Genomic DNA, 14,052 nt, shown 5'->3' with positions numbered 1-14,052 from the left:
GTGCTTTGCTCTCATTAAGGTCTTTTAATTAACGATGTGAGATCGGTAAGAATAAGTGCCTTATGGAGGGGGTGAAGGTTCCTTTGCACCTCGAAAGCGCTTGCCGGAGGATGTGGCCTTTTATTTTATTTTGTTTGGCAACCGTTTCCTGGCGGTGGAAGAAAAATGTCCATTTTTAGAAAAAAAAAAAAAGAAATAAGGGAAGGGATGAGTGGCTTCCGAACCGGCCTTTCCTGTGGGATGGGGGGGCACGGTGATGCCACCAGAGCTGCTGTGTGCCCGTCTGTGGTGGGGGTTCTGTCCATCCCCTGTCCCGACCAAACCCCAACCCCACGGGGGATTCCGGGTCCTGTGAAATGAGACGTGAGAAGTCCCCGCGGTGCGGGGTGTCCGATGTGTCCCCGTGTCGGGGCGATGGCAGCTCAGCGTCCGCCCGGGGCGCGTTAACAGAGGGGCTTTGACGTTGGAAATAGTCCTTGGCGGGGACTGAGCTATAGAAGAAAAAAAAAAGAAGAAAAAAAAAGAAAAAAGAAGAAAGGAAAGAAAAAATATAAAGAAAAAAAGAAGAAAGAAAAAAGGAAGAAAAAAAGAAAAAAGGAAGAGAAAAAGAAAAAAAGAAGAGAAAAAGGAAAGGAAAAAGGAAAAAGGAAAGAAAGGAAAAAGGAAGGAAAGAAAGAGAAAAAAGAAAAGAGAAAGAAAAGAGAAAAGAGAAGAACAAGAAAAAGGAAAAAAGAGAAAAAGAAAGAAGAGAAAAGTAAAAGAGAGAAAAGAGAGAAAAAAGAAAAAGAGAAAAAGAAAAAAGAAAAAAGAGAAAAAGAAAAAACAGGAAAAATAAAGGAAAAAGGAAAAATAAAGGAAAAAAGGAAAAAGAGAAGAAAAAAGGAATCAAAGAGAACAAAAAATTAAAAAAAAATTTAAAAGATAAAAAAATTTAAAAAGGAAACAAAGGGATTAGTTTAGTGATGCTAAAACCAAAAGGAAGGCGAATATTTGGCAGGAGCGCGTTGCGCTCCCGCCAGCCCCGTGTGCCGCGGCCCCAGCCCCGCTCCCTATAGGTCCTATAGGTTCTATAGGTCCCGGCCCCGCTCTGGCCGTGTCCCCGGGCTGAGTCACCGCTATTGTTCGGCTTTTCCTTTTCCTCTCCCGGTCCCTCCCCTGCGGTGGCCCCTGGGGACCCAGCCGGTGGCCGCTCTGTGTGACATGAGGGTCGGGGGCTTGGGGGTCCCTGGCGGGGCCGGACCCCCGGCCGGGGGCTCCTCGGGATGGCGGTTTGGGGCCGGTTTGAACTGTGGTCCCCGGGATGGCTGCGGTCCCCAGGGTGCGGGACAGCACCTCCGTCCCCAGATTTCGGGGGGGTTGCTGTGCCGTGACACCTTCCAGCCCCAAAACCCACCCAGCAGCATCTGGGGAAACTGAGGCACGGCCCAGCGAGGTGACTCCCCCGGGGCCGATCCTGCCCCTGGGACCTGGGGGTGTCACTGGTGACCCCCCAGCCCCACCTGTGCATGGCGGGGGGACACACACGGAATTTCGGGCTCTTTTCCCGGGGTTTGGCGGTGAAGCTGCTCTGACCCGTGTGCGTTGCTCCCCACAGGGGTGAAGAAGAGGACAAAAGTCATCAAGAACAACATCAACCCCGTATGGAACGAGGTGAGCGCGTCCCCATCCCTGTCCCCACGGGGGACAGCCCTGGGCATGGGGGGGGACCCGGCGATGCTCTGGGGTCGCCACCCCATGGAGAATTTGGAGCTGGTCCCCATCATGGGTGGCTTTACATCTGAAATTCTGGGCACTGGCATCAGGCTCCATAGGGACCTTTTGGTACAAAGTGGCTTCTCAGGGACCTCTGGGGACAAGGAGACTCCATAGGGACCTTTGGGGATGAGGTGGCTCCATAGGGACCTTTGGGGATGAGGTGGCTCCATAGGGACCTTTGGGGATGAGGTGGCTCCATAGGGACATTTGGGGATGAGGTGGCTCCATAGGGACCTTTGGGGTTGAGGTGGCTCCATAGGGACCTTTGGGGATGAGGTGGCCCCATAGGGACCTTTGGGGTTGAGGTGGCTCCATAGGGACCTTTGGGGATGAGGTGGCTCCATAGGGACCTTTGGGGATGAGGTGGCTCCATAGGGACCTTTGGGGATGAGGTGGCTCCATAGGGACCTTTGCGGATGAGGTGGCTCCATAGGGACATTTGGGGATGAGGTGGCTCCATAGGGACCTTTGGGGTTGAGGTGGCTCCATAGGGACCTTTGCGGATGAGGTGGCTCCATAGGGACCTTTGGGGACAAGGTGGTTCTGCAAGGACCTTCGCTCCATCCTCTTCCCCTTCCATCGAGATCTTATCAGGGCCGCGCACGCACGTTAAAAGAAACTGTTTAAAAATATTACAGCTCGAGGGGAAAACAAGCGTGTTTTACTCATCAGCCTGGCCCGGGGAGGATATTCTTTTTCCAGCGTCTTCTTCCTCCTAACCCTGACCTGTGCTTTCATGGGTCAAAATTAGAAAAATAAAGGGGCTTTGGTGAGCAAACTGATAGCGGTTTGGTGCAGAAATGCTGTGTGACGGTTCACACGGTTTTCTCCTTCACTTTTAATCTATGAGGAGGGGAAGATCTTTGTATTTTCTGTGGGCGCACCGGGAAATTTTGCTCAGGGTGCTGGGGTTTGTACCGAGGTTTGTGCCGAGTTGGAGCCGTCGGCACCGCGACGGCGAAGCTTTTGGCGTTTCGGTTCCCCCCACTGGTGCCGGGGCCTGATCCTGCTCCCCCTTGCGCCCCCAGGGCTTCGAGTGGGACCTGAAGGGAGCTCCCCTGGACCCGGGCGCCGAGCTCACCGTCGTCGTCAAAGACCATGAGACCGTGGGGAGGAACAGGTGGGAGCAGCTCGGGTCGGGCTGTCGGCGCCTGCCAGCTGCGGGCACCCGTGCACACGCGTGTGCACACCCAGGGCTTCGCGCGAGGGGCTGGGGGGGACTGGGCGTTGCTGGGACTGTGCTGGGTATTTCTGGGGGGAGTCCCCTCGCTGTGCCGTGCCTCGGCTTCCCCACGGGCAGGGGCTCCTGGGTGGTTTTTCGGGCTGGAAGGTGCCCCAGGGGGACCCAGCCGCTCTTCTCCCCCCGCCCAAACCTCAGCACAACCAGCAAGGGTTTTGCTCCCCAGCTGCCCTTTGCAGCGGGGGCGGCTGGTGGGAGGCGGGAGCTGCATTTTTAGGCTGCTTCACTCAACAATCCGGGGTGAAAAACCCGCTTTTGAGAGCACGCAGGGAGCCGTGTGCTGCTGCCACAGCCGCTCGGTGCCGCGAGGCCCCGGTGACGGGCGCTTGGCCGGGAGGTGTGAGCCGGCGGCCAAGCGCCTTCCCCGAACACACTTGGCCTGGGAAGGGCGGCGTTCACGAAATAAATGACCCGGGTCGGTTTCCTTCCTCCTGGCAGCTCCTGGTGCCCCGGGCTCAGGGGCAGGGCAGGTTCTGGGGTCTCCTCGCAGGGGGACGGGGGTGACAGCTGACGGTGATGCCACCTCCTGCCCCGGGGCACCCAGCCCGGCCACCCCAGTGACCCGCGTCTCTGTGCGGGGCTCCTTAAGCCGGGATCGCTGCTTGTGCAGGGAAAACAGTGTAGGAAATCATTTATTTTGGGCAGTGGAGGGTGGGAAGGAGGCTCCTGTTTCCAGGGCTGGAGCCGGCGCTGGGTTTGATCTTGGGCTGGAGGCCAAGGGAGGTGGAGCTGGGTCGGGTCCAGCTCGGTGGCGTCTGTGTCCCTATAAATAGTGACGGGGGGAAGTGTCCTGGCTCCTGGGGCAGGCAGATTTCGGCTGCCGTGACCCGCGGGGACTGAGATGCTCTGGCGAGTTGTCCCCTCTCTGTCACAAAGGTGATGGTGGATTTTTGCTTTTTCTTCCCTCCGGACAAAGAACCAACCTGCCCGTCTGCCCTGACATGACCCAGACGGGGCAATTACTGGTGATTGGCAATTAACATCCTGCCGGGCTGCTGTTGCCGTCTGAAATCACAGAATGTTTGCGTTGGAGGGACCTCCCCAGCCCCCCCAGTGCCCCCCTGCCACGAGCAGGGACATCTGCACCAGCTCAGGTTGCTCAGAGCCCCGTCCAGCCTGGCCTGGGGTGTCTCCAGGGATGGGGCACCCACCACCTCTCCGGCCAACCTGGACACCAGCGGCACGGGGACACCAGCGGCACGGGGACACCAGCCTTGGTTGCCAGCCCCGAGCTCACCCCGCTCCAGCGAAACCCCCAACCTCGTGTCTCTGTTTTCCCCCTTGGCAAAGAAAAATCCATCAATAGTTCAGTTTCTGGCTCCTGGTTCCTCCACATGGACTTTTCGGTGCTTGTCCTTGATGAAAAGGGCACCCCAGAGACGCTGACGCTGGTTGTGCCACCCCGGCTGGGGCTGGGTGTCCGCGTCCCCCCGGTGGCTGCGGGCGGGGTGCTGCCGGTGTCCCCGTGTCCCCTCCCCTGCTGACAGTGCTGCTCCCGCCAGGTTTCTGGGGGAAGCCCGGGTGCCCCTGCGCGATGCGCTGTCCTCGCCCAGCCTGGCCGCCTCCTACAACCTGCCGCTGCTGGACTCCAAGAAGCAGAGCACTGGGGTGAGTCCTGCCGGGACCAGCCCGAGCAACGGCCCTGCCACTGCGGCTCCCAGTTTGAGACCAGTTTGCGCAACGTCCTGCAGTGCAGCTCCCAGTTTGAGGCCAGTTTGAGCAATGTCCTGCAGTGCAGCTCCCGGTTTGAGACCAGTTTGAGACCAGTTTGAGCAACATCCCTGCAGTGCAGCTCCCAGTTTGAGGCCAGTTTGAGCAATGTCCTGCAGTGTAGCTCCCAGTTTGGGACCAGTTTGAGACCAGTTTGAGCAATGTCCTGCAGTGCAGCTCCCAGTTTGAGGCCAGTTTGAGCAATGTCCTGCAGTGCAGCTCCCAGTTTGAGACCAGTTTGCGCAGTGTCCTGCAGTGCAGCTCCCAGTTTGAGACCAGTTTGAGACCAGTTTGAGCAATGTCCTGCAGTGCAGCTCCCAGTTTGAGACCAGTTTGCGCAATGTCCTGCAGTGTAGCTCCCAGTTTGGGACCAGTTTGAGACCAGTTTGCGCAATGTCCTGCAGTGTAGCTCCCAGTTTGAGACCAGTTTGAGACCAGTTTGAGCAACGTCCTGCAGTGCAGCTCCCAGTTTGAGACCAGTTTGCGCAATGTCCTGCAGTGTAGCTCCCAGTTTGGGACCAGTTTGAGACCAGTTTGAGCAATGTCCTGCAGTGCAGCTCCCAGTTTGAGGCCAGTTTGAGCAATGTCCTGCAGTGCAGCTCCCAGTTTGAGGCCAGTTTGAGCAACGTCCTGCAGTGCAGCTCCCAGTTTGAGACCAGTTTGAGCAACGTCCCTGCAGTGCAGCTCCCAGTTTGAGGCCAGTTTGAGCAACGTCCTGCAGTGCAGCTCCCAGTTTGAGGCCAGTTTGAGCAACGTCCCTGCAGTGCAGCTCCCAGTTTGAGGCCAGTTTGAGCAACGTCCTGCAGTGCAGCTCCCAGTTTGAGACCAGTTTGAGGCCAGTCTGAACAATGTCCTGCAGTGCAGCTCCCAGTTTGAGACCAGTTTGAGCAACGTCCCTGCAGTGCAGCTCCCAGTTTGAGGCCAGTCTGAACAATGTCCTGCAGTGCAGCTCCCAGTTTGAGACCAGTTTGAGGCCAGTTTGCGCAATGTCCTGCAGTGCAGCTCCCAGTTTGAGGCCAGTTTGAGCAACGTCCCTGCAGTGCAGCTCCCAGTTTGAGGCCAGTTTGAGCAACGTCCCTGCAGTGCAGCTCCCAGTTTGAGACCAGCCTTTGCTGAGCTGCTGCCCCCCCCCCAGGCAGCACGTCCCCGGTGACACCTGTCACCGAGGCTCCGTTTCTGGACACCCGTATAACAAATCTTTCCTTTTTTCCAGGCTTTCCTCATCCTGCAGGTGTCCTACCTCCCCCCGCCGGGTGCTGTCCCCCTCTTCCCTCCTCCGCCCGCCCCCGAGCCGGCACCGGCAGCTGCTGAGCCCGACACGGTCACCGGTAACCAGAAATCTTCACGTGGGACGCCGGGGGTGACATGTCCCCCCGTAGCATCATGTTTTTCCCAGCTGGACCCCTCACCTTGGGGTCCCACGAGCCCGGACCCCCTGTGCTCGTGTCTCCATCTCCTTCCTCCCCCTGCACAGAAACGGCCGGAGAGGAGGAAACGGAGGATCAGGTGGCAACGGGGGACGAGACGGAGCCCTCGTCGTCCTCAGGGCCACCGGGGTCCGAGCCCCCGTCGCTGCCCCACAAACCCCCCCTGCACCACGTCCAGGGGGTGAGGAGGAGGAGGAGGAGTTCAACCAAAAAACCTCTGTCCAACAAGCCGCAGGATTTCCAGGTGAGATGAGGCTGGTGGGGATGAGAACCTCTCCTGAAGCCACTTCCCCAAGGTCTCCCAGCTGGTCCCTGTAGAATCACAGAACCGTTTTGGTTGGAAAAGCCCCTCAAGATCATCGAGTCCAACCATAACCCACCCTGGCACTGCCCCATGTCCCTGAGAACCTCATCTCCATGTCCAACCCCTCCAGGGATGGTGACTCCAGCACTGCCCTGGGCAGCCTGTTCCAATGCCCCACAGCCCTTTGGGGAAGAAATTGCTCCCCACATCCAACCTCAACCTCCCCTGGCGCAACTTGAGGCCGTTTCCTCTGGTCCTGGTGCTTGTTCCTGGGGAGCAGAGCCCGACCCCCCCTGGCTCCAAGCTCCTTTCAGGCAGGTCAGAGATCAGAAGGTCTCCCCTCAGCTCCTGTTCTCCAGCTGAACCCCCAGCTCCCTCAGCCGCTCCCATCACACTTGTGCTCCAGCCCCTCACCAGCTCCGTTCCCTTCTCTCAACTCGCTCCAGCACCTCAAGGCCTTTCTTGGTGTGAGGGGCCCAGAACTGCCCCCAGGATTCGCGGTTTGGCCTCCGCAGTGCCCAGCACAGGCCGGTCACTGCCCTGGTCCCGCTGGCCACACCAGTGCTGGTCCCAGCCAGGATGCCGTGGCCTCTTGGCCACCTGGGCACACGCTGGCTCCTGTTCAGCCGCTGTCACCAACACCCCCAGGGCCTTTCCGCCGGGCACTTTCCAGCCGCTCTTAGATTGGATATTAGGAACAATTTCTTCCCCAAAGGGCTGTGGGGCATTGGAACAGGCTGCCCAGGGCAGTGCTGGAGTCACCATCCCTGGAGGGGTTGGACAGACGGACATGAGGTTCTCAGGACATGGGGCAGTGCCGGGGTTGGGTTAATGGTTGGACTCTATGATCTTAAGGGTCTCTTCCAACCAAAATTATTCTGTGGTTCTTCCCCAAGCCTGTAGCATTCATGGGGTTGTTGTTACCCAAGTGCAGTACCCAGCACTTGGCCTTGGGGACCCTCAGACAATTGGCCTCAACCCATCAATCCAATGTGTCCAGACCTCTCTGTAGAGTCTTCCCACCCTCATCACCTGGGAGGTGCCCCCCCAGGTGGGACCAGCCCCAGTGACCCCCTGCCTTGTCCCCTCTCCCGTCCCAGATCAGGGTGAGGGTCATTGAGGCCCGGCAGCTCCCTGGGGTCAACATCAGGCCCGTGGTGAAGGTGACGGCTGCCGGGCAGACCAAGAGGACCAGGATACGCAAAGGCAACAGCCCCTTCTTTGATGAGGTGAGGGGGGTCTCTGCTCCAGACGTAGCTGGGGGGGTCAGGAGATGTTCGGGAGCCTTATGGGTTGGGGTCCTGAGGGATGGAAACCCCAAGGCGGGGATGTGGCAATGGGACCTCAATGGCAGAGAAGCTCAGGGAGCAGCAGGTCCAGCATCCCTGACCTTCATCCAGGACTCATCTTGGTCACCATCCTCAGGTGACTCACATGTCCCAGTGCCACCAGTAGCATCCTGGTGGTGTGTCCTGGGCATGGCAATTCAGCTGGGTGTGCAGGACTCGGCCAGTCGCAGGTGACTTGTCCCCAGCCCTGTCCCCACAGGGGATGCTTTTTAGGATATCCCCAGAATCTGCTTCAACCCGCCCCTCTGCTTGATTTGGAGACCCCCAGGATTGCTGCTTAGGACACGCTTTTGCAAACCAGCCCAGCGGAAGCCAACTGGAGGATGTTGCTGGTTGGGGTGCACCAAAACCACCAACACAGCCCTTCAGGGGGTTGGTGCTGTTCATGGGATGGGGTCCCACCTAAGAGGAGGAAAAGGTGCTCCAGGGTGTGGAATTTGGGGCATGGGAGAGGCTGGGAGGTGGGAACATCCCCGGGGGGGGCTGAGGCGGACCCCACCGTGCACCCTGACTCCTCCTTCCAACAGACCTTCTTCTTCAACGTCTTCGAGGCTCCGGCCGAGCTGTTTGACATGCCCATCTTCATCACGGTGAGCTCTGGCTAACGCCACCCCTGTCCCGCGGGGTGGGGTTGATGCTCGGGGATGTCACCTTGTGCCCCTCCCCATGGTATCCCCTTATTTCCCAGGTGGACATGCAGGGGTGTCCTCCACCATGGGAGGATTTGGGCTGGATTTACCCTTTTTCCTTCTTTTCATCCCGCAGGTTGTGGACTCTCGGTCATTCCGGACGGACTCGGTGATCGGGGAGTTTCGGGTAAATCCACCCCTCCTCTTCTCTCCCCCTGTTTTCCCCCACACTGGCCCACGGGTGGACGCTGACATTTATTTTCCTTTTTTTCACACAGATGGACGTCGAGACCATTTACTCAGAGCCAAGTGAGCCCAGGGGGAGTCGGGCTGGGCCAGGGTCACCTTCCACGGCTGGGGGGGTCGCTTTGGGAAACTCTTTTTTTGGGACCAAACATTGGGGAAATGCACACACACATCACAGCTTTCCCATGGATGAACCCAGGCGTGTCCCTGCATCCATCATCGCCACCCGTTTCTCTTCTTCTTTCTTCATTCTCTTTCCCTTCTTCTTTTCTCTTCTTTTCCTTTCTTCTTTTTCCTTTCTTCTTTTTCCTTTCTTCTTTTCCCTTCTTCTTTTCCCTTCTTCTTTTCCCTTCTTCTTTTCCCTTCTTCTTTTCCCTTCTTCTTTTCCCTTCTTCTTTTCCCTTCTTCTTTTCTTTTCTTTTTATTCTTTCTCTTTCTCCTTCTCCTTCTCCTCTATCTTCTCCCTCTCTCTTTTCAAGACGTGCATCCTTGAGGCTTTCAAGTCATTGTGCCATCGACTCACTGGCAGAAATCCCCACCAGTGCAGCCCAGCTCACTTTTTTTTGGCTTGAGTCTGTCTCATTATTTAATCTTTTATCTATTATTTTATCTCAAAGGAGATAAAATAATGCTTATAAAAATTTTCCTACCCTAATCACTGCAGAGAAGAACTTGGTAATTTTAGCTGTGAAGAATTAAGATCTACAAGGCAAATCCCTTAGTAATTTGCTTTAACTTTTGGACAGCCCTGAATTTGTCAGGTGATTGGACCAAATGAGGTCCCAACTGAAATAGTCCTTCTCCTTCTCCTTCTCCTTCCTGTCCTCCTCCTCCTTCTCCTCCTTCTCCTCCCTTTTCCCCTCCTCCTTCTCCTCCTTCTTTCCCTTCCTCTTCTCTTTCCTCTTCCTTCTCTTCTCTTCTCTTCTCTTCTCTTCTCTTCTCTTCTCTTCTCTTCTCTTCTCTTCTCTTCTCTTCTCTTCTCTTCTCTTCTCTTCTCTTCTCTTCTCTTCTCTTCTCTTCTCTTCTCTTCTCTTCTCTTCTCTTCTCTTCTCTTCTCTTCTCTTCTCTTCTCTTCTCTTCTCTTCTCTTCTCTTCTCTCTAAAAAGGAATGTAGTATTTATTATAAAAAAAACCCCGAAGAGCATCCTCGAGTTCCCCTCCCTGCAGGTCTGAGGCGCAGCCCATGGGGCTCCATTTCTTTTCTCCCCCAGAACACGCGTTCCTCAGGAAATGGCTGTTGCTCTCAGACTCGGAGGATTTCTCCGCGGGGGCCAAGGGCTACCTGAAGGTCAGCCTGTTCGTGCTGGGGCCTGGAGATGAAGCTCCTGTGAGTATCGCGATGGGGGGACCTTCCATCCATGATGCTGGATGGAAGCCCACCAAACCCAGGGAAGCCACAGCTTTGACCTTCCTCTGTTTTGGGGCCGTGGTGCTGGATTTTTGCTGCTCATTTCAAGACTTTTGAGAAGGTTGGTTGTGTTTTTGTCTTGTCCTGTTGGCCTGCAGCTGGAGAAGAAGGAAATCTCTGAAGACAAGGAGGACATCGAGGGCAACCTCCTGCGTCCCACCGGGGTCACCCTGAGAGGGGCTCATTTCTGCCTGAAAATCTTCAAAGCCGAAGATTTGCCCCAAAGTGAGTGTTGCCTTTGCTGGGGGGGGAGCGAGTGGCAACATGTCGGAGAGGAATGAGGGCACAGAGAAGGAATCTTCATCCATAGCCTTGGTCCAAAGACCTTGCAGATATCGCTCAGGCTTAATGTACTGGGAGATGAGTCTTTTACTGGTGTAAACTGGTTCTACCCACCTGGCTCCATGGAGATGTGCAGCGCAGCTGGCGGCACAACCTGGACACCCTGCGCTTCCATGATTTCTCAGCATCTCCTTCCCTTCCCAGTGGATGACGCCGTCATGGACAACGTCAGGCAGATCTTCGGCTTCGAGAGCAACAAGAAGAACCTGGTGGATCCCTTCGTGGAAGTCAGCTTCGCGGGCAAGATGGTGAGCGGGGCAACCTCCCCTGGGGCTGCGGGGCTGGGACAGCAGCTCTGCACGGGGAAAATTTGGTCCCAATGTGGGGAAAATTTGGTCCTTCGCTTCGCTGGAGCATTTGCCAAGGTCCCATCAGTCCTTGTTACATCCCGCCCTCTCCCTCCACGTCGCAATGTCCCGAAGCCAGGGGCTGAGAGCAGCCTAGCCGATGTCCCCAGCCCTGTCCCCGTGCCATGGTGACATGCCAGACCCAGACACGGGTGCCGGGCTGCACTGGAGCAGTTTCTTTGCTGGGCTCTTTGTGGTGCAGTTGCATTAGGAATGTGGCTGGAGAAGCTGAGCTCCCAGGGGAGGGGACAGGGGAAGGTGACAGCGCAGCCGTGGAGGGTTCTGCTGCTCTTTGTGCTGCCTGAAGTGAGCGGCTGCTGTCCCCATGCCACCAAATGTCCTCCCGTGACCAGCCAGGGTGTGGAGGTGACTCCGGTGGCTTTGCAGAACCCTGTCCTGCTCCCTTTGCTGCTGGGTCCCCTCTAGTGCATTTGCCAAGTGATGTCCCCATGAGCTGCTGCTCATCTTTTGGTCTGCACTAAAGGGCTGAGAGTGTCCCCTGCCCATAAGGCTTCCCCTGGGGACAGTTCCTGGGAGGGGACAGAAGCTCAGGACGTTATCCTCAGCAAACACAGCGAGAAGGGGGTGAGTTTTTGGTGGTCTCAAGGGGAAGGTGAGGTCCCCAAGCAGCCCAGAGCATCCTCTGCCTTGGCACAGAGGGGGCGCTGAGCCTCCCAGGTCACCCATCAGATGGGGTCTGTATTTTGGGGATCTGAGGTTCCAGCTCCAGGGACGTGGCGTGTGGCAGCGCAGCCGTGAGCTGGAAGTGCTGGGGTGACACTGAATGGATCTGGGGAACAATTTCTTCCCCAAAGGGCTGTGGGGCATTGGAACAGGCTGCCCAGGGCAGTGCTGGAGTCACCATCCCTGGAGGGGTTGGACATGGAGATGAGGTTCTCAGGACATGGGGCAGTGCCAGGGGTGGGTTATGGTTTGGCTTGATGATCTCCAGGGGCTTTTCCAACCAAAATGGGTCTGTTCTGTGATGTTGCCCCTCCAGCTCTACTCCAGGATCCTGGAGAAGAACGCCAACCCCCAGTGGAACCAGTGCCTGACGCTGCCAGCCATGGTGAGCGTGGGTGCCCCTGCAGCCCCCCACCCACCCGCACACCCTCCCCACCACTCACTGCTCCTCTCCCCCCTCTTTTCCCAGTTCCCTTCCATGTGTGAGAAGATGAGGATCCGGGTGACCGACTGGTGAGTGGGGAGGGGGCCACGGGGGGGCTGCCGGTGGGGAGAGCGGAGCTGGAGGAGTGGGGTGGGCAGGGGGACACCCCACGGGTGAACCCCCCGTGTCCACAGTGCAACGGCATCACGGCGCGATGGCATCGTGGGTTGTGTTGCAGGGACCGTCTGACACACAACGATGTCATCGGCACTGCCCACCTCTGCATGTCCAAGATCTCGGCCCCCGGCGGGGAGCTGGAGGGTAAGGGGGGGCAGCAGGAGGGGATTTGGGGTGCATGGCCGTGGAGGAGCCCTGCATGGTCCTGGCTGGAGGTTGGTGTTGGCTTGGAGGATGTCACCGCTGCTGTGGTCCCTGCCAAGTCACTGTTCGGGGGGGAGATGCTGGGGGTTACTCCATCCCACGATCTGTGTTCTGGTTGGACCTGATCCCTCCTGGTTTGTGGTTTTGAAGAGCTTCAGGTCATCTGAAGGTCAGCTTCAGGTTGGGAGGTGTTCAGCTGGAGAACAGAAGCTCCGGGGAGACCTTATTGCAGCCTTTCCGGACTTAAAAGGGGCCGATAAGAAAGATGGGAATAGACTTTTGAGCAGGGCCTGTTGTGATAGGACAAGGGGTGATGGTTTTAAACTAAAGGAGGGAGATTCAGGCTGGACATGAGGAAGAAATTGTTGGCCCTGAGGGTGGTGAGAGCCTGGCCCAGGTTGGCCAGAGAGGTGGTGGCTGAACCGTCCCTGGAGACATCCCAGGCCAGGCTGGACGGGGCTCTGAGCAACCTGAGCTGGTGCAGATGTCCCTGCTCATGGCAGGGGGGCACTGGGGGAGATCTTAAGGTCCCTCCAACCCAAACACTCTGTGATTCTATGGTCCCAGCGGTGTTGGGGTGGCAGGGGTTGCAGAGCTGCTGTCACCAGAGGTTTTGCTTCTCTTTTCCTTGCCGAGCGGAGGTGACTGGTCTCCTCTGTGTGGTTGGTGACAGGCAGTGGTGGCACCAGTGCTGGAAGATGCCATGTCCCACCTGTGCGTGTCCCCACTGGCCTCTTAGGTGGTGTTTAGAGGCTGTCATGGTGTGGGGTTCAGGTCCAGCTGAGGGTGCTGTTTCAAGTCCCAGGGGCGTTCTGAAGCAAAGGACCACCATGGAGGTGCTGGCAGGGGTTGGGTCGCTGACACTGACCGCGTCACCTGTGCCAAGCAGGATGGCAGGGAGTGGGGACGCTCTTGTGGGGCTGCCAAGAGCCAGCACAGGTCCAGGAGCAATGTCTGCCCTAATCTGCGTGAGCATCTCCTGCTGCTAACGAGCTTCTGTGACACTCGCAACCCCATGGGAACTCCTCACCTTTGCTTTGTGCATCCCCCCAGCGTTGCCCGGCCGTGCATGCGGGGCTGGGGTTGAGGTGCAGGAGGTGCTTGTGTGTCCAGCCCCACCTTCTCCAGTTAAAACACAGCTCCTGGGCTGGGCTGGAGAGAGAGAGAGGCCGGGGAGGAGGAGGAGGCTGCCAGGGGTCTGCCCACCGCACCCCACCACCGAGACCTGCTGGGTCCCGAGGAGACACCGGGGAACCACAGCTCCCCATGGGCCCGGCCAGCTTCAGGGGTTCCCAAATCCCCCCCTTTCACCCCAATCCCGCAGCCTCCAGGGAAGGGCGATGGGGCTATTTCGCAACCTCCCGCTTTCTCTCTGTCTCTCCCGTGTCTGTTGGCACCAAAAGCCCATGAGAGCATCCATAACCCTCCATCCTCCCTCCCGCTCTTCCGCCAGCCTGTCCTAACCTCTCTCCATCTCTTTGTGCCTCAGATGAGTTTCCTGCTCTCACGAAGCCTCTGAAAGCCGCAGACCGTACGTCCCCTTAACCTCTCGGTTTGCAATCACCGCTTTGGGTAATGGTTTTGCTGGTTCAGCTGCCGTCAGGGCTGGAGCCTTGGCCGGAGCTGGGGGAGCATCAGCCAGGCCAGGCTGGACGGGGCTCTGAGCAACCGGAGCTGGTGCAGATGTCCCTGCCCATGGCAGGGGGGGATCTGGGGGAGCTTTGAAGGTCCCTTCAAGCCAAACCATTCTACGATTCTGTGATTTCTGGCCCTTCGCTACTCCTTCTTCTCAAGGTTTCATAAAAA

The 14,052-nt window shown here is 57.4% G+C and overlaps 1 protein-coding gene across 5 annotated transcripts in view; it reads left to right on the top strand.

Moving 5' to 3' along the window:
- Positions 1 to 14,052, top strand: part of DYSF (dysferlin) — a 103,091-nt gene that overhangs the window by 3,952 nt on the left and 85,087 nt on the right. For 3 of the 5 annotated variants that reach the window (XM_065633495.1, XM_065633493.1, XM_065633498.1), the window contains exons 2-17: positions 1,595 to 1,650; positions 2,784 to 2,875; positions 4,498 to 4,603; positions 5,919 to 6,033; positions 6,180 to 6,376; positions 7,537 to 7,665; positions 8,313 to 8,375; positions 8,551 to 8,601; positions 8,693 to 8,723; positions 9,872 to 9,987; positions 10,167 to 10,293; positions 10,555 to 10,658; positions 11,758 to 11,826; positions 11,911 to 11,954; positions 12,104 to 12,186; positions 13,736 to 13,777. In XM_065633495.1, coding sequence (XP_065489567.1) covers positions 1,595 to 1,650; positions 2,784 to 2,875; positions 4,498 to 4,603; positions 5,919 to 6,033; positions 6,180 to 6,376; positions 7,537 to 7,665; positions 8,313 to 8,375; positions 8,551 to 8,601; positions 8,693 to 8,723; positions 9,872 to 9,987; positions 10,167 to 10,293; positions 10,555 to 10,658; positions 11,758 to 11,826; positions 11,911 to 11,954; positions 12,104 to 12,186; positions 13,736 to 13,777 — 1,425 coding nt within the window. The remainder of the gene's footprint in view (positions 1 to 1,594; positions 1,651 to 2,783; positions 2,876 to 4,497; positions 4,604 to 5,918; positions 6,034 to 6,179; positions 6,377 to 7,536; positions 7,666 to 8,312; positions 8,376 to 8,550; positions 8,602 to 8,692; positions 8,724 to 9,871; positions 9,988 to 10,166; positions 10,294 to 10,554; positions 10,659 to 11,757; positions 11,827 to 11,910; positions 11,955 to 12,103; positions 12,187 to 13,735; positions 13,778 to 14,052) is intronic. The other 2 variants (XM_065633497.1, XM_065633496.1) reach the window with 1 other exon arrangement.

Source organism: Caloenas nicobarica, chromosome 4, assembly GCF_036013445.1.
Source record: "Caloenas nicobarica isolate bCalNic1 chromosome 4, bCalNic1.hap1, whole genome shotgun sequence".
NCBI lineage: Eukaryota > Metazoa > Chordata > Aves > Columbiformes > Columbidae > Caloenas > Caloenas nicobarica.
The sequence above is the reverse complement of the archived record's forward strand: the minus strand, read 5'-3'. Positions and strand labels throughout refer to the sequence as shown.